Raw genomic sequence first — 24,542 nt, forward strand, 5'->3', positions numbered from 1 at the left:
CACTTTAAAGACAATTTTAAATTTATAAGAAAGTATATTACCATCTACATAAGACAAGAAATACTGCAATTTAAGCAGACTTAACACAATTATAATTTTTAAATACAAATCAAAATTCAATAAGGGCAGTCTAATCCCTAAAGGGCAATATATGGGGAAGGGAATTGAAGCCGTCTCCATCTTAGCCACCAGCCTAAGGCGGTTGGCAAGACAATTTTATATATAAATCTATATTTATTTACATGGAGAGATGAGAGTTGTATTTAAATAAAACAAAAGATTACAGATTGCCTATACACGACTAAATCAAATAACAAAAATTATTTATATGCTAAGTCGCAGTGACAGAGTCCATTATTTTTTCTTGCAACATGAAATTGTTGGCTAAGTCCAAAGGATCTAAGCCTATTCTGACTTTCACCATCTATAAATATCGACACCAACTGAGCCCAAAATAAAGCTAAAGGAAAACAAAAAAACCTCTATTTAGTTTCTACATCAGTAGCTCATATACTACAATAGCTATTAAGAAATGGCCTGGCGAAACATTTTCTCTATTTATGCAGTTTTGCTGATATTGCATGCTTTTGCTACTATTGCTTCTTCGCAATCGCTGTCTCCATATTATTATGATAAAGTGTGCCCTGAGGCTTTACCCACTATTAAACGACTCATTGAGGCTGCCGTTTACAAAGAACGTCGCATGGGTGCTTCTTTATTACGTCTCCATTTTCATGACTGTTTCGTTAATGTACTCTATAAATACTTTTTCCCAATTATTCTCATTTTTTTAATTTGATTTTATTACATTAACATATTAATAAATGGTTTCTGATTAATATAGGGCTGTGATGCGTCAGTTCTTTTGGATCCTTCACCTACAATTGATAGTGAAAAGAATGCAGTTGCTAATGTAAATTCTGCTAGAGGATTCGAGGTTATTGATCAAATTAAGCTGGAAGTAGATAAAGTATGCGGTCGCCCTGTGGTCTCCTGCGCTGATATTTTAGCTGTAGCAGCTCGCGATTCTGTAGTTGCGGTACTTTCTTTAATTTCTGATCATACCATTCTAAAGGTTGTCAATATAATCAATGGCTTTTGCTGACATATACACAATGGAAATGTGCAGCTAGGAGGACCAACATGGACAGTGCAGCTTGGGAGAAGAGACTCAACTACAGCAAGCAGAAGAAAAGCTAACAGAGACATACCATCACCCTTCATGGACCTTCCTGCACTTATTAATAACTTCAAAAACCAAGGTCTTAACAAGAAAGACCTTGTTGCTCTCTCCGGCGGCCATACTATAGGATTTGCACGGTGCATTGTTTTCCGAAACCGAATTTACAACGAAACTAATACTATTGACCCCAAATTCGCAAGAAAGCGCAGATTAACATGCCCACGCGTTGATGGAAATACAAATCTTGCACCGCTAGATTCATCGCCTGCACGTTTTGACACTGCGTATTTCACTGACTTGATAAATAAGAGAGGCCTTCTTCATTCCGATCAGCAGCTATTTGTGGGCGGCTCAACTGATGGATTAGTAAAGACCTATAGCTCAAATGCTGAGATTTTCTCTGCAGATTTTGCTAATTCTATGGTTAAGATGGGAAATATAAAGCCATTGACTGGAAAACAAGGCCAAATTCGTTGCAATTGCAGGAAGGTGAATTAGTTATTTGGGATTATGAATATATTATTTTTAAATTACAGCTTAAGAAAATAAATTTGGTTGGTAATCAACAAAGCATGCATGCATGGAAAGCTGCGTGGTGCTGATTGTCTATTGAAATTTGTTAAAAGGCCGAATATATAAATAAAATTACTTTTGTATTTTGCGGAAAAATTTGAGCAATTTACATAAAAGTTGTGAAATAAAAATATTTACCTTAATTGTGTTGCCTTCAAAATATTTGCAAACATGGTGTAAATTTAATTTTTCAAAATCATTATTACACTGTGAATGAAAGAAATGCATTATTACACTCTGCCTGTTAGAGAAATTGTCTATTTAATTTATTTTACTCGATGGCTATTTTCGCAGTTGTACGGTGTCAGTTAAATTTTCTATCTTTAAAATGTTATACTTACGATATAACAATATAATGAATGGAAAATTAATATTTCCTCAAAGTTTATAAAATTAATTAATTCGTTCTCTTATTTTTGTACATTTGTCATTAGTCTCTAAAATTTAGTTCTGTCACGTTAAATGGTTTTTCCATGTGATTCAGTAATTTTTATCGATAAATACATAGTAAAAGACTAAAATACCCTTCTGATAAAATAAAAATTAAAGCCGCTATCCCCCTCTCCTTCATCTGTCCAAATCTCTATTTCAGCAACTATACATGCTAATCCAGATCTCTATTTCAGCAAATATACGTGCTAAATAAATAAATAAATACATTGAAATCGTTAAAGTTGCTGTATCTCACTTTGCAAGAGAATGGTTCTAGACATCTCTCCATCCATTAATGGAAAACGGTACCCTTAATGGCAATTATCTCTCCGTTTCTTGTTTCAGTGAAATTTTCTCCCTCTTAAAATGTTACATGTGACAATATAATGAAAGCATAAAATCATATAAGTACACAAATTTTAAGATTAGAAATTTAATATAAGTACAATTTTGCAATAATATAAGTACACAACCATTTATGCATTCAGCTATATTTAAAATATTGGTATATATAATTTCAATGATAAGACATCTATTTTTTGTTTCTCGGAGTTAAATTGTTTTTATATATCTTATAATATGTAGAATTAGAACCATTTTTCAAAATAACATATTGATTAAAGATAATTTAGAGAAAAAAAAAAAAGAATAATGAAGAGCGTTTTTCTTTCTTTCTTTCTTTTTTTGTGTTCGAAATACTTCCGAGAATTGATCAATGAGAAATAAATATTTCCTTATAAAACAAGTAAACGTATTTTAATTTTTAAAGGAAAAAAAATTATCACTTTGAAAAGATAGCTATTTTTCCAAATTTCAGTAAATCATTAAGCAAAGAAAAGCGCTTAATACATACCCTATTAATCAATTGATAATGGGTGGTTATTATTTTTATCATTTTTTTAATACTTGTACGAGGTATATTCAAGATTATGCCCGTTTTAACGGTCCTCAAGCCTGACTAATCCATGCTCGTTCTCGGAAGCAATGGGGCTAACTTAGTGGTGTTTATACTGCGGAGGATCGAACTTATGACTTTAGCCATAATGTTCAATCCGACAAGTACCTTTTTCCATTGAAATATTAAAATACATGAAGTTTTATAAAATTAATAGTGCGCAAGTTATATTTATTTATAGATATAGATCCTCAATGATTCTTCATTTATATACATATGTGAAATTTTTTAATGAAGAGTGATTTAATCCATTATAGATGAAATCGACACAAATTAAAGTTCCAACTACTTAATTAATTAATCATTGGTTAAACTGTAACATCAACTAGTTAAGCTATGATTAATAAAGAACGATTTGATCCCGTTATCCATGAAATCAACAAAAGGTTTGACTAATTAAGCATTTGTTGAACGGTAACATCAATGGAAAAATTTTATCTAGACCGGGTACATGGTGTAATACACTGAATTTTTATTTTCAAAACTTTTGAATTTTTACTAAATCAAAAATCTGAATTTATGACGATATGGGCTATAAGTACCGAGCGATTACAATCTGGGCCTAAATTGCAAGTTGGGCTCAAACCCAAAACACATTATCGGAATTATCAGGTTGAGGACCTTTAGAAATTTTTAAAAAATAATATGGAGCCTTAACTATTAATGTATTTTAAATATGTAATGTGAGTGTGGTTACCACGTGAATTAATTATCTTAGACATCTAATATTATGATTATTAATATTAAATATTAAGTAAATTGAATAAATGTATATAAACCAAACCGGATCTGTAGACCAGGTTAAAACCCCGTAAATCAAGCAAAAAATCGGACCAAATTGCTGATTTAGACCAAACCGGTTCGAATCGAACCGAAATGGCCCAGAACCCTCTAGAATCGCCTCTCTCTCTTCTTTTTCCCTCTTCTTCTCTTCTTCTTCGCGCATGCAAGGAGCAGCGCCGCTCCTCCTCCTCCTCCTCCTCCCTTCCCGATCCAACCATCTGAGCTTCTCGCCGTTGTCTCCTCGCCGCTGCAAGTCCGGTCTCGTCACATCGCCTCTCCGTTCTGGAAAATGCAGCAATTAGACGAGTTGCGATTCCCCTTTGGCGAGCGGCGCAGCGACACCTCAACTGTCTCTCCGGCGATCTCGTCATCGTCGAACGGCTCCAGTCTCATCCTTCATCGATGGTGAGCACCGAACGTAGGTGAGATGCAGTGGTCGGCGTTGGAATCGACGGAGATGACGATAATGGCACTAGACCACTGCCAAGCCCAGTTTGACCGACTGGAGTGCAGATCTCGCACAACTGAAGCCAAAATCGGGCTCCTGACAAAAAATCGAGTTGAAAGGTATATTCGCGATAAATTTCTGGGCAAGATTGAGTTTACGTCCACCGTGCACGGCGGCGACGCCGGCGGTCCGGCGACCGGCCGGCGATACTCCGGCGAAGCTCCAAGAGGCAGAATGCCCTCCTCTTCGTGCGGGTCATGGAAATGAAATCTGATTTTCAATCGGTACACTCTAAAGCTTAATTTTTCAATTTTTAAATAAATCCCGAATTAATTAATTAATGAAATTAATTAAGTATTTAAATGAATTAAATTAGATATTGTTAAATATATTTCAATGAATATTAATTATAACTGTACTGAAATATAAATTCCTAGCTAATAATAAATTTTAGGAATTTTATTAACAAATAAATAGTTATAGAACAATTAATTATAATAGACTGTGTGAATTGAATGAAAGAATGAATGATGGTTATGGAAAACGAGATCAGTTAATGTGAATTGCTCGATGGATGGGCTGTGTGTTGAATATGGTTTATGTAAAAATTTGGATAGTCCATTTTATAGAGAAAATGCTGCCAAATTTTTAATAAAACACTTAGTGAAGAATTAAATTAGTTATATTCTTAATAAGTAATAACGACTAAAACTTTAGGTATTATTATTATTATTATTATCATTAGGAATATCATTATTATTATTATAACTACAAATTTTATCTAAAGGTTATAAATTAGAATAAATAAAGAAATAGGGAAACTATATATATAGAGAAATATACAGTTTAGTTTGATATGTGAGTAAAGTAAATGGTAACCAAAACTAATAATTAAAATAAAAGTACGTTTCTTGAATTAGACCTCTAATGTAGAATTTTCTTATTATGTTAGATGTTTGTAAGTTCCGAAAGGTGGAGACAAATGCTAGAAGCGTGCAGTAATAAAGATAGTCCTTTAAAGGACGATAAAGAACTGTGAGTAGTGTTAGATAATTCGCATCATCTGCCTGCATTCATGCATTCACGGCTAAATGTTATCATGCATTATGGCCATATTGTGATGCACTATTTGTTGATATTAAATATTGCTTGATTACCTGTGATGTGATATTGTTGTGCCTTGTTTGTGTGGAATTGGGATGAAGTGGGTCACCATGGGTTTGTGAGACTGTTTTTGTTATACGGATCCTGATTCTAATTTCTGTTATATTCTGTTACTGCTATATGGATCCTGATTCTGATTTCTGTTAGCCGGGTAAATGAGAGATCGGCGCCCCCATGTGCACCTGTTAATTCTGTCTATTCTGAAACCACATGTTGGCTTCTTTATTTGGGCGCACCTGATAGTTTAGATCTGATCGCAGCTCACAGGGTGGCCTCCTGTTTGAGCGCCTGAAGATCTAGATTGGATGGAGACGACCGGGTTGTCTCCTGTTGGTGTGTATATATATATATATATATATATATATATATATATATATATATATATATATAAAAGAGAGAGATTGGCAAAATAATGAGAGGACCGGTCGTGTGAGGATTATACTGGCCAGCCAGAATGGAGGATTGGCTCCCTGGTGCACATGTGAGTGGATGGGCCATGTGGGAGGACGACTCATCGGGTTTCGGTGACTCCACTGACTAATTTCCACGTGATATGATTACATGAAGGTGATGATAACTGTGATTGCTGTTGTATTGCCATTTGTGTGACAAACTGCATGATCATAAAATTAATTGGTGACCAGATAAAAATATTTTTAGCATCTGTGTGATTGTGTGGGATGAGAGGGTTATCTAACCCTACTCACTGAGTCTAGTACTCAACCCCCCCCCCCCAACCTCCCCAGGTAATAGATGGAAAGAAGAATCCTGGAGTCCAATCGAATGAACGAGATACGGATCGATAAGAGTAATAATCATTGTATCGAATATGTAAATGCATAGGATAGTGAATTATGGAGTAGAGTTCCGCAATTGTATTCCAATTGGATTGTAAATGAACAAATAGAGTACAGATATTTATTATATGGATTGTACTTTAGATATATATTGTGAAATAAGTTATTGGGCCTGAATCCACAATTGTGAATAGAATGCGAGTTTAAGTAATACAGGCTTACTACGGGCTTCGGGGGCCTTAAGCCCACCCAGGTCCTAGTGCCGGTCTGGTCCATGGAAATGGGTCGTGACACATGGCCTCACTCATAGAACAAACTAATGAGAATAAAGTTTTTTATTGAAACGATGGTATTTCTGACTATACACTGGGAAAAAAAAGATAAAGTTATGCTCTCCATTTTGTTTATATAGAGAAAATTTTCTTTTTAGGCGTTCTATTTATATAGAGAAATTTTTCTAATATAGTAACTTTGGGAGTAACGCCAAAGCAAAAAGTCCAATATGTCATTGCTTTGGTTTATAAATTAAACATTGATTTTGGGAGTATTTCAAGAAAGTGGCAGATTTTATTGTGGTTGGCATTTAATATTCAAAAATTGACTGAACCGTGCATTATGGAAATGTGAGATTCAAGCACATTATGCGCATAGATTAAATTTCACCAAGAAGCTTATGTTAAACATTTAAGTGTGCACATATAGTAAAATTTACTCACGACTCTAATAAATCCTGAACGGAAGAAAATTTTCCTCCAAACGATAGTGTTTAAATAAAAATAGTTGCGCTCATTTATATTTACTTTGATGAGGGCTAAAGAGAGAGATGTAGAACCTAAACCCTAATTTCATTGCCTAATAAAAATAGTTGTACTTATTTTTTGCATTATACCAAATTTTGTAAATTGTCTTAGTAGATATGGATAAATTGTCTGCAACTTTATGAATACTGTGAGTTGACTCACCCTTTTCAATTACAGAACACAGTAAAATACGTTGTATTTTTCATATCTTCAGCAATGTTTTTCCTTTTATTGCCTTTTCGAGCCTCTTCTAGAATATTACTTGATGGTGGTGTGGTTTCAGATTCTACAGAAGGCGGTTGTTCAGTGGATGGCACGAATATCAAGTCTAAGGTTGATTGTTGAGTATGGACACATCTTTTGAAGTTGTAAGCAAAATTTAAAGGATTGTATTCAAATCAAAAGAAAGAACTGTGTTCATGGCATTTGTGGATTAAATTTTAGAGTTGTAAACTCATCCATATTTAAATGAATTTAGCTTTAAAAATTTTGACTCCAAATTTCATTTTTTTCAGCGTAAATTGGGAGAAGCAAAATAAAGAATTTGAGGTTGAAAATTTTTGCTCCAAACATTCTTTTAACTTTCACGCCAATTTTTTCAATTCAAATTTGATATTGTAATTTTAATGCGCAATTGCAATTAAAGAGCCTACGTTTTTTTATTATTGGAAGTTTAAACAAATAAAATGCCTTGTTTAAGCAACAAATAATCTCTCTCATCATTTATCACATTTTATTGAAAATTAGATACGATTTAATATCTTTTCAAGGGCAAATTAGGAAGAAATCCAAAAAAAATCATTTATTTAATCCTAGAGAAATTTTGACTCTCTCTGTATAAATAAAATGGAGAGAATAACATTTTTTTAAAGAATTCTTACAATCATTAGTTTGGTGTATAAGCGTGGTTATAGATTCGGTCTAGACAAGTAATTTCCAATTGCAACACATTAATATTAGTACTAATTCCGAATTAATGCCAAGTTGAGTAATTGTATTGGCAATATTATTCAACCATGATCAAATATGATTAAAGAAAAAGTATATAGCTAATCTGTGTTTTTTGAAAGTAGTGTAATTCTTTTATTATCTTCTTAAAATAAATTACTGTTAATAGGTTTCCTATATAACTTTTTTTATTTTCATGATTAAAGGTTTTCAATGTTTACAAAGTGGGAAGATTGTTGGTTAAATAACAAATTGGACAACATTGATTCAATAGATAAAACTTAAAAAGTTGAAAACCTTAAAAATGAAAGTTTCAAATGTAACTAGAAAGCTTGTGATACAGATAATTGCAGTAACAATTTTTTTTTTACTAGAAGGAATTAATTTATTAAACAACTAAAATAATGAAAGGATTAAATATAAAGTAACCATGGAAAAATACTTAAATTCCTTATGTGATTTTTCACTTTAAAGAAAATTTTAAATTTATCTATTGTGGATTTTTTTAGTTATGAGTACATCATAATATTTCGGGAGAAACAAAAAATACAAATATAGAAAATCAAAAGCTTATGTTCGGAGATGATCTTGGCGATATAAATTAATTTTCCGTATAAAAACTGATCATTTTCCAAATAAGAGGACAAAAAACACATTCTACAAATTTTGTTCTTTTGAAAATTTGTTACACTTGACATACCAAAAGAATTTAATATACCAAATATTAATAATGAAACATACCGCACAACCAGACTATATTAATAAAAGAAAACAATGTGAACTTAAAAGATAAAGTCTTCATAGATAAGAGATGAACAACCCCATCCTGAAATAATAACATATTTTTAATTTTTTTATAAATTCAGCAAGGTCAGCTTACCCTTTTAATTAATCGTGAATGAATATACTATTGCGAATATATTGGAATAATGGAATATGCTTATTATTGTTATTATTATTATGGAAGTAACTAATAGCTAGAGCTCCTTTAAAAAAAAAAAAAAAAAAAAACTAATAACTAGAGCTTAACATGATGACTATTTCTTGCTAATTTATAATGTCGGTAGACTTCCCGGATGTTGCGTGATTTCTCATGTGAGACACATTTTCTAAGAAGGAAATTGTTTTTTCGCACCCCGACTCTCTCATCTTCCCATATATAAATAATGATGCCACTACATTTTTTTATATGAAAATGGAATTTTTTTTTTTCTAAGATACTACATAGTCTTGTCTTATTTCTTACATCAAGAAATTGGTTTTTGTCCTTTGTTTTTCTTTGTTCTGCTTTAGTTGTGTGTTTTTTATTTTTTGTTGCTTCTGGTTTGGAGTACTATTCTGTCGTTAGGTGTTTATATTTTGACCAAATATTTTTGGTTTCTGGGGTAGATATGGGTATATGCAAAGAACCCATTGATTCAAGGCTTAGTGCTTGAGTATATTAAATTTTTCTTGAACATTAATAATAAAAATTATATTTATTCTACTTTTCCAAAAAAAAAAAAAAAAAAAGAGAGAGATAGTACCATTAATTTATTGTCCTATTAATTAAATATTATAAATTTTTTCTAAAAATATATTTCAGATGTTATACTTACAATGTAATAATTATATTTAATCATTTATTTTTTATAATTTCACTTTTATTAAACTATTAATTCATAATTATAATATAGCATGAAATACATAACATTTAAACAAAATTTATCACCATTTAGGTCTATATACATTATTAAAATAAATACTTCAAAATTATAAGGTTAAATTAATTAAAAAAGAAACATTTTAAGTTTTTTCTTTGCTAAACTACATTAAGAAACTCAACAGAAAACTAAACTAAACAACGACAGATATAAGATATTGTATGAATATCATGAATTCTAATTAACCTGTCGAAAAGCTTGTTAGCACCAAAATATGTTTCTTTTATTAGATAGAAACATGAACTTCAAATCTAATTTTTTTTTCCTTATTTTTATCTTTGGAAAGGTTAATAGGCCCAAATCACGCCGTGAGCTATACGATAAAATATAATTTAAATCCAGCCTCAATAGGACTTTAAGAAACAAATACACGAGAAGTCTCTAAGAAATAAGTCATATATATTATATTGCAACATGCGAAGAATAAACAAAAATTTGTTAGGTAAAACATTTCCCTTGTCCAGTGCATATGGACACAGTCCAACACTTAAAGTTTTTATTGCCTATGGTGCTATAAATACGTATATCGCCAAAGCCAATAAGCACGCAAAAATTATCCTTCTTTTCACATTCGCTACTTCAGAAAAAAAACAAAGAGAAGTCAAAATGGCTTCACGTATGAGCTTATGTCTTTTGTTGGTTCTTGCTGCTGCTACAACAAGAGCTTCTTCTCTATTATGTCCTCATTACTATGATAAACTGTGTCCTGAAGCTTTACCAACTATTAAACGAGTTGTTGAGGCTGCTGTGCGCAAAGAAAAAAGAATGGGTGCTTCTTTATTGCGCCTTCACTTCCATGACTGTTTTGTTAATGTAAGTCTGTGTACAAACTGAGTTTGTTGAATTAATATACAAATCTCTCAAACAAATATCAATTTCTAATAATTTTTTTATTTCAGGGTTGTGATGCATCAGTTCTTTTAGATCCTTCTCCCACCATTGACAGTGAAAAAGAAGCTCTCCCTAACAAAAATTCCATTAGAGGATTTGAAGTTATTGACCGGATCAAGTCAGAGGTGGATAAAGCATGTGGAGGCTCAGTGGTCTCCTGCGCAGACATCTTAGCTGTTGCAGCTCGCGATTCTGTTGTAGCGGTATATCTTATAATTTTTCTTCCATATTTCTTACATAATAAACATGAAAGGCATCGACGGATACTGAGAAACTAAATAACTACCGATCAGTTAAAACATTAATAGCTTCATGAGAAATTCTAATAAAAGGGTGGAATTATTTGCACTAGATCGATGGATCTATCATTATTTGCTCTACATGCTACAGTTTTGCTGATTTGTCCATTAGTTCATCAATGTCATTGTTCTCTGCTACCTAAATGCATTGACAAGTGTATAAAAATATTGTACAGTTGTGCGATTTGCTTATTTAAATTTTATCTTTGACTGTTTCTATATTCATATATTTAAAATAAACATGCATAATATGATATAACATACTATATTTAATATTTTTTGAGATCATGAAAGAACCTGTATAATACTTTATCTTTATGAAAAAGTTGAATATTGAAGTTGAGCGAATAAATTTTATTCAATGCAATTCTTTTTAATATATATAATTATATATACATAATAGGAAAGACAGTGCACGTTAACTCTCTCTAGATCTCGCAAATATAAAATGTTTCATGTACTATATCATCCTTATTTCTATATAATTATTTCTATAATTATATATGTATATACCACGATGAATTCCACAATTGGATGCAAAGAAAAAATTGTTTGTTTTGCAATTTGAAATAAAAATCAGTTATGTATATGCTTTGGGAGTTTAAATTGTTTCCTCCATTAATACTATATTTGTGTTAATGACCAAAAAAAAATTGCAGCTAAAAGGACCAACATGGAAGGTGCCATTAGGGAGGAAAGACTCGACCACAGCTAACAGAACGAAAGCTGAAACAGACCTTCCAGGACCATTTTTAGACCTTCCTGGGCTCATTGACGGCTTCAAGAAGCAAGGACTAAACCAGAAAGACCTAGTTGTGTTATCTGGAGGCCATACGTTAGGTTTTTCAAAGTGCGGCGCTTTCAGGGAAAGAATCTACAATGAAACTAACATCGACCCAGAATTTGCACAAGAACGAAGATTAACTTGTCCAAGAGTTGGAAATGACACAAATCTTGCACCATTTGATCCAACTCCTGCTCGTTTTGACATGGCTTATTTCACCAGCTTGACAAAGTTAAAAGGACTTCTTCATTCTGATCAACAGCTATTTAATGGCGGGTCTACTGATGCGCTTGTAAAGACTTACAGTTCAAATGCCGAAGCTTTTAGGGCTGATTTTGCTAAGTCTATGATTAGAATGGGGAATATTAAACCACCGACTGGAAGTCAAGGTGAAGTTCGTTTGAATTGTAGGGTGGTGAATAAGGCAGTATGGGAAATGTAGTTTTATCTGTTAATTCCAACTGTATGATTCCTGATACAGACATACGGTATTAATTGTCTGTTGTTATGTTTAGTTTTCAAGTTCCTTCTTGTGTCTTTTCATTAATAATTAATTTATGTAATATTTTATTCTCAAAAAACAATATGTAATCTTTTGTTAATCAATAATGTGTGCAACTACACCTTGTTTAATCGGGAGAATAGTCTTTGTTGATTTTTCCCCCCTCTAAGAAGCTGCTAAATGGATCAAATGGGATTTTTTTTAATTAATTACAATAAATAAATATATAATAATAATAATAATAATAATAATAATAATAATAATAATAATAATAATAATAAGTACCAATCCAATTAGTAATTTGCAATCTTAAAATTTATTTATTTTATTCATTGTAATGATTAATAGGGTAAAATAATATTGCGAAGTTATATAACTGGGTTAGCATTTCTCTTGATTTATAACTCTTGTAATTGAGAGCAAGTTGAACTAGTAAAAATTCTTTAAGATTATAAAATAAATATATTTTTTAAAATTTTGAGGGTGGAAATTAAAATATAATTTATTATATTAAATTATATTTTTGGGATTAAAGTGCAATTTTTCATAAAAGAAATTTTTTTCCTTCGAGTGCAATGGCCCTTTAAGGTTCACCTAGTTCGCGAACAGTTGAAGGGTTTCAAAATTAAAATCTTGTACTCCGCGGTAGTGAAAAATATTAATTAGAACACGATTGATTGGTCGCACCAAACAATACCTGATTTTTTAAAATTTTACTATAAAAACTTCTCAATTTCTCCACGTTTCTAGTTCTTCAAGGGGCTATTTCCATTATGATTATTTTTATAGTATTTTTTATTTATAATTTACGTTAACTTTATAATTTTGCAAGGGTTCTCTTTTCTTTTAATGTTTTTCCTTTTCTTCTATCATTTTGTTTATCTATTAGAAAATACTTAAAGATATTTAATTTTTTCTGTATGTAAGAAATTATTTTTCTCCAAAAATGCTAAAATAAAAAAATCTTTTAGAGAAACATTCATTATTCACTTTCAATAAAAATCTTGTACCACCATGGATCCATCGCCTAAGCTTTGAGATATATATATATATATATATATATATATATATATATATATATATATATATATATATATATAATAAGCATTTTTTTCTGAATAGTTGATATGTGGCATATGCATTTGTCATTTTAATTTGATATATAGCATATTTCTCCAATTAGGCTTCCGCTTGGCATGATTTGATTTTATTATTTAATATATTAATGTATTAGTTTGGTTTATTAATGTATTGCTTTGTAACAAAGTTTACTCTCAAATACCAAATGTTTCATATCTTTAATGTATCTTTAATGTATGGTTTGATTTGATTAATGTATTAATATATTAGTTTGATTTTGTTTGGTTTGAATTTATTTTGAATTAGTGTTTTTGATTTGGTTTGATTTAATTATCCAATGTATTAATGTATTGGTTTGGTTTGGTTTGGATTTATTTTAAATTAGTATTTTTGATTTGATTTGATTTGATTATTTAATATATTAATGTATTGGTTCGGTTTGGATTCATTTTGAATTAATGTTTTTAGTTTAGTTCGATTTGGTTATTTAATGTATTAATGGCTTTAAGTAATCGGTATCATTATATATATATATATATATATATATATATATATATATAATATGCAGATTTTCCCTTGGTGTTGCCCACATAGGATTCCAATTTAATGACATGTGTAATGTCTTAATTGTTTATTTTTATATTTATTTAAAATAAATTAACTTATAATTATTTATTAATTGAATTAAACCGTCTTAAATGTAATTGATTAATATAACGTTAGAAAATTAATAATATATTAAGTAACAATTTATATAAATTTTAAAGACACATAAGTTATGAAGTTAATGATATGTGCAGTTATTATTTTATATTAAAAATTAAAAATTATGTTAAATATAATTGATTAATTATAGTTTTAGAGAATTAATAACATGATGAATTGATGATTTACACAACTTTTAGTCATAAAATAAATTATTTATTTCATGAATTTTATAGCAAGTTAGTTATTTTTTACATTAATTCTAAAATATATCAAATTAATGAATTTTATCACCTTTTATTTTACATTTTTTTTTATTTATCTACATAGATTTCAATATTTTTAATCTATATTTCTGAACATATGTTTATCTACTAATTTTTACTCTAATAATTAAAAATCATGACTATATTTTTGTTTATTATTGATCTATCTTAATAATATTTTTTAATAGCATAATAAAAGCAATTTATTCATATATATATATATATTCTTTTAATTTTTCTTCTTTATTTTTCTTAACCGTGTATAGTATGCACGGGTATATTGCTAGTTCGTTTGGATAGCAGGAAGGTCAACTATATATTTGGGATTACAATGACTATTTATTTTTTGGTTAAAATAATGAATATTTCATCTTTATTAATTTATAATTTTAGTTGACTTTTTGGATGTTGCGTAATTTGATGAGAAGGATACTCTAACAAGGAAAATTGTTAAGAGTATCAAGGAAAATTGTTACTTCTAGATCATATGCCGACTGTCTCATCTACCCAAATATTGTGCATTGTAGAAAAATGGAATATATTTTTTATTAAGATTCTTCTATTAATTACAAGTCATTATAATGGTTTTCTTATTAACATGATGCATGAGGAGGTCTCAAAGTTTCAGTCAATTTGGTGTATATTGTGTAGTCTATAATATTATTACGCGCTTTTGCCTATCAATGATCAAAAAATTTATAAATCATTAGCATTCTCGTCTTTAGGTTTTTTTATTAACATGCTCGTCTTCAAAAGTAGACATCGGTTCTATAGTGTTTGTTACCATTTTATGAGTATTAATGCAAGCTTCTTGATTTGCTCTAAAAAATAAAATGGACTAGGCATATACAATTGCAGGTGGCCTAATATTGAACTCACACCAAGATGAGCATGAAATTTGTAAGCATGTACATCTACACAAGTCTCATTATTGAATTAGGATTCTGATATTGCGTTAATAAAATGTATAGACCTAACTCCATCTCAAAAGTTTAGTAAGAAGAAGAAAATTATTCAAGTCTTATATTTTAAATAAATACCTTGTCCCAAACCGATGTGAGATAGAATAATTACAAAGACTGTACTTATTATTATTATTATTATTATTATTATTGTAATTCATTATCATATCAGAATTATAAGGTTAAAATATAACCAACAAAAACCATTCAATTATTAATGACATAGGATTAAATCTTCTCCTTATTGGTTAGGGATAAACAACAATCATAAATAAATCGCATACACGTTTATCTTGAATTGTGGAGAAACTAAGCTGATTTCTAAGAAATAAGGCATATATATTATATTACAACATACAGAGACCAAACAAAAATTTTTAAAAGTAAAAACATTTTCCCTTATCCAGTACATGTGGACACAGCCCAATTGTCAAGGTTGTGTTATGTTATAAATGCCCCTATCACCAAAGCCAATAAGCACACAAAGACTAGCCTTCTTGTAGTTCTCCTTCACTTTCATTACATCAAGAAAACCTTTTCTTTTTCTAAAAAGAGAAGTCAAAATGGCTTCACGTATGAGCTTATGTCTTCTGTTGGTTCTTGTTGCTTCTGCAACAGCTTCTGCTCAACTATGTCCTCATTTCTATGACATAGTGTGTCCTGACGCTTTACCAACTATTAAACGTGTTGTTGAGGCTGCTGTTAGCCAAGAACAAAGAATGGGTGCTTCTTTATTGCGTCTTCACTTCCATGACTGTTTTGTTAATGTAAGTCTTTGTGTATATATTATTAGAAAATATAAAAATTTAGGTTAAAAATAAATTTTAATATATTCTTTCAATAATATTATCAAAATAATATTTTTAAACAGCAGATTAAATATTAATCCAAAACATATTCTTGTTTTTTTTTTCAGTATGATAATAATCACGTCAGATAACATATTTAATGTGAGCCGAAAGCATTTATGTTTAGTGTGTTGAATTTGATGTACAATCTCTTGATTCATATTTATTTCTCTTATTTTAATTTTTATTTGTCTTTTTTTTTTTTTTTTTTTGTACATATATTCAGGGTTGTGATGCATCAGTTCTTTTAGATCCTTCTCCTTCTCCTACCATTGATAGTGAAAAAGAAGCTCTCCCTAACAAAAATTCCATTAGAGGATTTGAAGTTATTGACCAGATTAAGTCAGAGGTGGATGAAGCATGTGGAGGCTCTGTGGTCTCCTGCGCAGACATATTAACTGTTGCAGCTCGCGATTCTGTTGTTGCGGTACCTATTAATTCTCTCTTATAATTTCTCTCTTTCATGTTCATATATATATATATATATATATATATATATATATATATATATATTGGGAAATAAATATTTTAATTTTATTAACATTATTCAGGAAAATTTTAATATAACCAAGAGTTAAAGCTATGCGAATAAGCTCCCACGTATACCTAAAATTAACTCAGTTATACTAAGCGAAAAAACATGTTCAAATATATCACTTGAACTGCAATATTCCAAAGAGATTATGACTGAAATCTAAACAAAACAATACAATATAAACCAAGAACGAGGAAAAACGCTTGGAAGTAGAATTTCATGAGGCAAGAAAAAAAAACCACTGTAGCTAATCCTCTTGTATATATCTAGAAAATTATACTTAATCCGTAGATTAATTCAAACCAAATTAAAGACCTTAAAGCAAAATCTGCTGACATAGAGAGTGGAATTATGTGCTCTCCACGCTACAGTTTTGTTGATTTGTCCATTAGTTCATTAATGTCTTTTTTTGTTTCTTCGTTTGAAATGATTAATGTCATTGTTCTCCACTACCTAAATGCATTGACAAGTATATAAAAAAATGTTTGACGGTTGTGCAATTACATAATATAAATATTAGTACCTTCGATTATTCCTATATATATATATATTATATAATATATTTAATATATTTTGAGATCATGCAAGAACCTGAGAAATACTTTTATCTTTATCAAAAGTTGAATATTAAAGTTTAGCAAATAAATTTTGTTCGATTGTATTATTTTAATATATATACATACCCTATGATTTCCTTGAATTGATGCAAAGAAAAAATTGTTTGTTTTACAATTTTGACATGGAAATCTGCTATTTGCATGCACTGGGAGTCTAAATTGTTACTCCATTAGTAAAATATCTATGTTTATGACAAAAAAAATTTAAAAAAAAAATGCAGCTAGGAGGACCAACATGGAAAGTGCCATTAGGGAGGAAAGACTCTACCACAGCTAACAAAACGAAAGCTGAAACAGACCTTCCAGGACCATTTTTAGACCTTCCTGCACTTATTGATGCCTTCAAGAAACAAGGACTAAACGAGACAGACCTAGTTGCATTATCTGGTGGCCATACAATAGGTTTTTCACAATGCGGCGCTTTCAGGGATAGAATCTACAATGAAACTAACATCGACCCAGAATTTGCACAAGAACGAAGATTAACTTGTCCAAGAACTGGAAACAACACAAATCTTGCACCGTTTGACCCAACACCAGCTAGTTTTGATGTCGCTTATTTCAACAGCTTGACAAATTTGAAAGGACTTCTCCATTCTGATCAACAGCTTTTTAATGGTGGCTCCACTGATGCGCTTGTAAGTACTTACAGTTCAAATCCAGAAGCTTTCAGGGCTGATTTTATCAAGTCTATGATTAGAATGGGGAATATTAAACCATTGACCGGAAATGAAGGTGAAGTTCGTTCGAATTGTAGGGTGGTGAATGTGAATCAGGCGGTTTGGGAAATGTAGTTCTATATCATTTAACTCGAATTACATGATTTCTGAATTATGATACTATATTAATTATATGTTGCTATGTTTTAGCTTTCAGCCGGGAAGACTTAACTACATCCTTTGTATCCACCGGGTAGACAAGAAATTTCTTGGGTTTCAAGTGGTTTCTTGTGTCTTTTCATTAATAATTAATGTAACGTTTTATTATTAATCAATAAATAAAAACACAACTAGCTGTTGTCTAATTAGGAGAATAGTCTTTGTTGATTTTTTTTTTCTTTTTTCCTCTCTTGATTAAAAATAATATAAAACATCTGGAAGAAAGAGTAAACCTTCAACAAATTCAAGTTGCATTTGTTGAATTGTATTTACTAACTAAAATATCAATTGTAATTTTTCTTTAATCCAAGTAATCCCTATTGACTTTTTTTTTCCATTAAATTTTTTTTCCATTCTCTCTATTGAAACACAAAATCAAACATGTAGATATGGGGAGTAGCTAATTTTTGTCTCTTATGACAGCCCCTCATATTTTTAGTATATTTTTAATTTTGTTGCAAATTTTTATATTTTTTATTAAATAAATTACAGATCTATGTTTATTCTGTGGATGGATTCATGTTATTTATGTTTCTGTTACTGCTTGTGTTTTATTTCCATCTTGTGTGGAGCATATGATCTCTCTATTTTATGTCGAGTTTTGTTTTGTTGTTTGCATTTGTTTGATTTATTTGAATATGTTGCAATTTGTAAAGAATTTTTCAACTATATGATTATCTTCGTCTTTTGGAGCCTAGTAAGTGCGGTATGTTCCTCCATTAAATTTAGTGGTTCAAATCCTCTGTGTTCGTCATAAACAACTAATTCATGGATAATTACGTTATGTATAGAAGATTTGGAGAATACATCTAATCAACCACTTAAAGATCTATTCATTTTTTTCAAGTTCTCCTTCTATTTTCTATAAAGATTTCTTATTAAATCAGCGAATAATAATTATTTTATAATTTTTTTTTTGTTTTATGTCTAGTCTTAAGAGAGGGGTTATGTCCTTGTAATATTTATATTGATTTGAAGTTTTTTAATGAAATCTTAATTTATTTTAAAAAAAAAAAAGTTACTTCTTCCTGGTGCATGTAGTGTACAAGTAACTGATATTTTTTTATTTTTATATTTCTTTTCCATAATTAAATTTAAACCAGAGTTTATTTTCAACCTACATGTATAGATGCACTGATTGTTAAGCTCGTAACTGTCGGTAAGCACGGGACTGCAATCTCAACCCATTTCCAACAAGAATTCTGAATTTTTTATCCCCAAAAAAAAAAAAAAATCAATATAAATCCAATCCGATATATATTTCGTCCCCCGCCACTCCGTCTTGGAAATTGAATATTTTTCGATTGATTTCTTAAATATTTTTTTTTTATGCTTAATGTTCCTATTGACAATTCAAGTGAAAACTAATAAGTTTTCAAAGTCAATTAATAATTAAAAATTACCAAATTGATTTGTATTAAGTCTACCAAATGATCATTAATTATTTTATTATTAGTCAATGTGAGATTCATTTTCCAACAAATTCAACAAAATTTTTGTTTTAATATTGAATCTTCAAATTTAAAAAAAAAAAAAAAAAATTGCATACTTTTTCGGTCACATAATTCTTGTCCTAATTTGACTTCTACACTTATTAAGAAAATACAGTCGATATGGTGAAATTATAATTTCTACTTAGTTTTATCTTTCTATTAAATTCTATTATAATTAAATGATTAGTACTAATTTATTAAATGGTCTACTAATTATTATAATTATGTTGACAGTTTGAAACCAGCCCAAAATTAGAGCCCATTGTATTTCAGTTGCAGAAGACTTTGTGGGCCCGTTTGATTTTATTTTTATCAAGTTAGATTTGGGCCTTTTTTCTTTTTTCTCACTTCAAACGTAAGTAAATTTACCTGTAATTTAATTTAATGAAAATACGAATTTTCTCAAAGTATTATAAAAATTATCATGATTTTGTCTAATCTATACCTTCACTCGAAAATTCACAACATCATCAACAGACCAATCAAGTTAATTTCCTCAAAGTTAATCAACTAAGATTGTTTTAAGCAGTAGCTGTTCCAAACTCTAATAATCATCTTTATAAGAAGACCAAAAAGTAATTTAATTTAATTAATTGAGGATTAAAAAATTTATATACACTTGATGTGAAACAACTTGTAATTTGACTTGAAACCTGTATCAGACAATAAGTAGGTATGCCCAATTTCTCTTAAATTGACTTTTATACCCAATTTTCATTTCTATCCACTTACAATTATTTCATATATGACCATCATAATCAAAATAATTTTATTAATTTGAATGAAATAAGAAGAATTTTAAGAAATGATTATGATTCTAATTACAAGCAAATAAAATGCATGAAGTGGATTGCAGCTGTTGTAATCCAAAGTCCATTGAGTTGAGTTTCAATAACTAAAATATATATTAATTGTCAATGTTCTTCATTTATATAATAAAAATATACTAAATGAGAGTCATTAAGTCAATTGCTGATGAAATCAACAAAAAATGTGCTTGGCTAAATTAATATTTGTCCAATGACCTGCCAAATTATTAAGTAGGACATGTTGATTCCATAAAAATTAATGTGAATACTTCATTCCATTGTTTAATAGTAGAAGAAATGAAAGGAAGTAAAGAAAATAAGAAGAAAAGCAAAACGACTGGTTATTGAATATTTAAAAATACTTTTTACCTCGAACTTAAACTCGAGACTTCTAATTAAGAGAGAAAGAATTTATTTCATTTTATTTATGTAGATTTGAATTAATTGAATCAGTAGGCTCGAATGCTGAATAGTGTAAAAAAATATTGAAGAAGATTTTATTTTAACAAAGTCCAAAATATAGTAGAAGAAATGAAAGGAAGAAAATAGGAAAGAGATACAATAGTAATTGGAATTATTTAGTGAGGGTATTGGATTAGACAAGGAATATATTTTTTTTTTACAACAAAAAAACAATTTTTTTTTTTTTGAAATATCAAATGGTATTAAAAATCATATTCTATATTGCCTATCAAACATGTAAAAATAATATTTTCTATTTTATTATTATTCAATTATATTCTACCTATTAAACATAGCCTAAATATATTACTTAAGGCTGTGGTTATAATTTAATCCGTTTGTTAATTTATAAATTTGGTTTGACATTTTTTCTTCTTAAAAAAACAAAAAGTTTGACTTTTGAACGTCTCTCAATTTTAAATTTACTATTTTGAATTCACGTTGTGTAATCTACTAAGGGAATCAAAATGGCCTTTTTTGAATATTTAAAGGGACATATCTTGGATTTGAACTCGAGACACCTAATTCAAGAAGAAAAAATTCATTTCATCCTATTTGATGCAAATCTGGATTAATTGAATTAGCAGCTCAAATATTGAATAATTAAAAAAAAGTACTGCAGAAGATTTTATTTTCAAGAAATTCATTTTTTTTTTTATTACAATGAGAAGCAAAACTTAAAGAGAAATTACACCAGTAGCCCAATCCACAACTTCTTTTAATCACCTTCCTGAACCCCAAATTCCTTGCAAGCTTTAATCCTTCATGTAAAGTTGGGTTTTACTGAAGTGTTTCATTTAGATAGTCTTATTATAAATTTTAATTTTTAAACGAGATGGATATGATCAATTTTTTATTTTTTTACTAAGAAATAAATACTTAATCATTGATTTAAAAGATTTACGAGCATTTATTAGTTCAATGGTTTTTATTTTATTTTTGTTGAAATATACACTTTTTGACAGGAAAATAGTTATATATGTACATTAAAATTAACAATAACTATGTAAGCGAGACCAATGACTGGCCCAGCATAAAGAGTTAGTAGCCAAAACATAATTTTGCATAATGAAGACAAAATTTTTTTTGTTTCAACCTTTTTTTACACAAGAATTTAATTAATTTATTTTTTTGATTAGGCAGGCCCCGTTGGATCCTCTATGCGTCTGCCCTGGAGTGAGACCCATGTCATCATGGGGCATTTCGTGAAGCTTATTGACTCTTGAAGAGTTGGTAGTTAGCTTACATATGGTTTTTTTTTTTTTTTTTTTTAACATTGAAATATTGGGCATTTTATTATTTAGAAGAAAAAATGAGCAATACAAGTGGGAACAATATCCCAAATTCGAAAACAAGCCCCACAAGAAACTGATTTAGCCAATACATGAGCTATATCATTAGTTTGTCGTCTTATCCAAGCCAAGGTGATATTAGGCAATTTGACTAATAGTAGCTTACATTCAAAAATAACAACTCTAAACTCAGATCAGTCTTGGACAGAATTCCTCATAGCACAGTAAACCTGCAGACAATCAGTCTCAATCTGAATCTTCAAGTTGGAGTAGTCTGACAGCAACCAAGACAACACCGTTCTTAGCGCCTGAGCTGCTGCTACTGCTGGAGAAGAACAACCTTGTAATGAAAACGTTGCTGCTGATACAAACTCGCTACTACAATTTGAATTACAGCACCAACAACTCCATGGCCGACAGAGGGAGAAGAGTTGCATCGAAATTTATTTTAAAAGTGCCAACAGGTGGCAGATACCATTGACTACCTACATTAGCACCTGTACCTGTACCCGAATCTGGCGATTTCCCCTGTGCTTTCTTCCAAGATGCTAGCATACTTCTGGCTCGAGTAACCACTTGATAGAGTCCTTCTTTCACTTGATTTCATTTCAGCTCATTATGGCTCAACCAATCACTCCATAGTCCCATAACAAAACTCTCAAAAAATTCATTCTCCCATGCCTTGTGTAAATGTTCCAACAGATGTAAGAAAGTTGGAAAATTCCCAATAGTAAGCTAAATACCAAAAAGTTGCCAACAAAAACTTACTCTTGGACACTCAACAAGAGCATGGACTAACGTTTCAGTAGTACCACAGTAATCGCATCCTGTATCAAGCACCAGTCCCCTTCTGGCCAAAGTTGCTTTAATTGGCAGAATGTCTCGACAACACCTCTAGAGAAAATGCCTCACTTTCGGCGGAATTTTCATTGACCAAAGAGCTTTCCAGAAACTCGACCGCCGAGCATCTTCAGTATCCACATATTGAGAGGCTACTATTCTGTATCTAGATTTCACAGAGTATATTCCAGAGTCTGTCTAATGCCATATAAGGATGTCGTCCTGGACATTTGTAACTAAAGGAATAGACGTAATAATTTCAGCAATTGAAGGATTGAAAAGACCATGTATTAGTGGCAAATTCCAAGCACATGCCCCGTGTCCCAAAATAAGATCGGAAACCCATATATGCTCAAAACCAGGAAGAATAGGCAAGTGAACCCAAAACTGATTGTCCCTCAATAGCCATGGTTCGGTCCAGACATTTACTGATTGACCATCTCTGATTCTCTACCGAAATCCTGAACAAATAGCATCTTTAGCTGCACAAATCCCTCTCCATACAAAACTTGGATTACGGCCAACACTTGCACCAAGAAAATCCCCACTTGGGAAATATTTAGATTTGAAAGAGCTATAAAAGAGAGAGTTTGTATTATGTAAAAGCCTCCAGCAGTGCTTTCCTAATAAGGCCAGATTGAAACTTTGAAAATGTCTAAAACTCAAACCTCCTTCTTCTTTCGCTACACACAGCCTTTCCCAACTCAACCATCTCATCTTCCCTCCCCACCAATAGGAATTCATTAGTCACTGAAGCTCCACTAGAATAGATACCGGAATAAGGAAAGAACTTATACAGAATAAAGGAATAGCTTGTGTTATAGCCTTGATGAGTACCTCTTTACCCGTTTTGGATCGGAGTTTCTTATTCCAACCACTGACCAACTTCCTCACTCGATCCTTCAAGAAAGAAAAAATACGTCTCCTTTCCCTACCAATTAATGATGGCAGGCTGAGATACCTTTCGTGGTTCAAAGGAGCAATCACACCAAAAATCCCTTGAACAGCAGTCTTATCCAGCGCATAAGTGTTAGAACTGAAGAAAATACTTGATTTTTGCCAATTAACCGCTTGACCTGAAGCTGCTTCATAATTAACTATAATATTTTTAATCTCTAGAGCTTGGGCCCGTGATGCCTCGAAAAAGAACAAACTATCATCCGTAAATAACAAGTGAGATAATCGAGGAGCAGCTCTCGAGACTCTACAGCCTTTGAGGCGACCTTCACGTTCAGACTTACTAAACAACTTTGACAATCCTTCAGCATAAAGAATAAATAAATAGGGAGATAATGGACAACCTTGTCTCAATCCCCGTTCTGGAATAATTGGGCCAACCTCATCCCCGTTCACTCCCACCCAGTATTTAACAGAGGAAACACACAGCATGATCAAGTCAACCCAACGCTGGCTAAAACCCAAGCTTTGCATAAACAGCCTGTAGATAACACCAATTAACTCTGTCATAGGCTTTGGATATATTAACTTTCAGT

The 24,542-nt window shown here is 30.6% G+C and overlaps 4 protein-coding genes and 1 long non-coding RNA gene across 5 annotated transcripts; 4 read left to right on the forward strand and 1 right to left on the reverse strand.

The window, feature by feature from the left end:
* The first annotated feature begins 490 nt into the window (after window positions 1–490).
* LOC105648058 (peroxidase RIP1) lies at window positions 491–1,806 on the forward strand. Its single transcript, XM_089718232.1, has 3 exons — window positions 491–751; window positions 845–1,039; window positions 1,130–1,806. Exons 1-3 carry the CDS (start codon window positions 533–535, stop codon window positions 1,679–1,681), a joined length of 966 nt encoding a protein of 321 aa, XP_089574358.1. The 5' UTR covers window positions 491–532; the 3' UTR covers window positions 1,682–1,806.
* A 2,149-nt stretch (window positions 1,807–3,955) lies between these two features.
* Window positions 3,956–6,679, forward strand: LOC149498523 (uncharacterized). Its single transcript, XR_016319426.1, has 2 exons — window positions 3,956–4,658; window positions 5,327–6,679. It is a non-coding gene; the product is annotated as an uncharacterized LOC149498523 (long non-coding RNA).
* Window positions 6,680–10,335: 3,656 nt separating this feature from the next.
* On the forward strand, window positions 10,336–12,360 carry LOC105648057 (cationic peroxidase 1-like). Its single transcript, XM_012234321.4, has 3 exons — window positions 10,336–10,599; window positions 10,686–10,880; window positions 11,636–12,360. Exons 1-3 carry the CDS (start codon window positions 10,393–10,395, stop codon window positions 12,200–12,202), a joined length of 969 nt encoding a protein of 322 aa, XP_012089711.1. The 5' UTR covers window positions 10,336–10,392; the 3' UTR covers window positions 12,203–12,360.
* Window positions 12,361–15,769: 3,409 nt separating this feature from the next.
* LOC119369053 (cationic peroxidase 1-like) lies at window positions 15,770–18,299 on the forward strand. Its single transcript, XM_089717758.1, has 3 exons — window positions 15,770–16,042; window positions 16,350–16,550; window positions 17,497–18,299. Exons 1-3 carry the CDS (start codon window positions 15,839–15,841, stop codon window positions 18,067–18,069), a joined length of 978 nt encoding a protein of 325 aa, XP_089573884.1. The 5' UTR covers window positions 15,770–15,838; the 3' UTR covers window positions 18,070–18,299.
* A 4,104-nt stretch (window positions 18,300–22,403) lies between these two features.
* On the reverse strand, window positions 22,404–24,516 carry LOC149498524 (uncharacterized). The gene is made up of 5 exons (XM_089717342.1): window positions 24,011–24,516; window positions 23,718–23,810; window positions 23,504–23,623; window positions 23,117–23,215; window positions 22,404–22,587 (listed from the first exon to the last, which is right to left on the reverse strand). Exons 1-5 carry the CDS (start codon window positions 24,514–24,516, stop codon window positions 22,404–22,406), a joined length of 1,002 nt encoding a protein of 333 aa, XP_089573468.1.
* Between the last annotated feature and the right edge of the window lie 26 nt (window positions 24,517–24,542).

The sequence above is a fragment of the Jatropha curcas genome, chromosome 2 (genome assembly GCF_041381405.1).
Source record: "Jatropha curcas cultivar XTBG-Jc1 chromosome 2, XTBG_Jcur_1.0, whole genome shotgun sequence".
NCBI lineage: Eukaryota > Viridiplantae > Streptophyta > Magnoliopsida > Malpighiales > Euphorbiaceae > Jatropha > Jatropha curcas.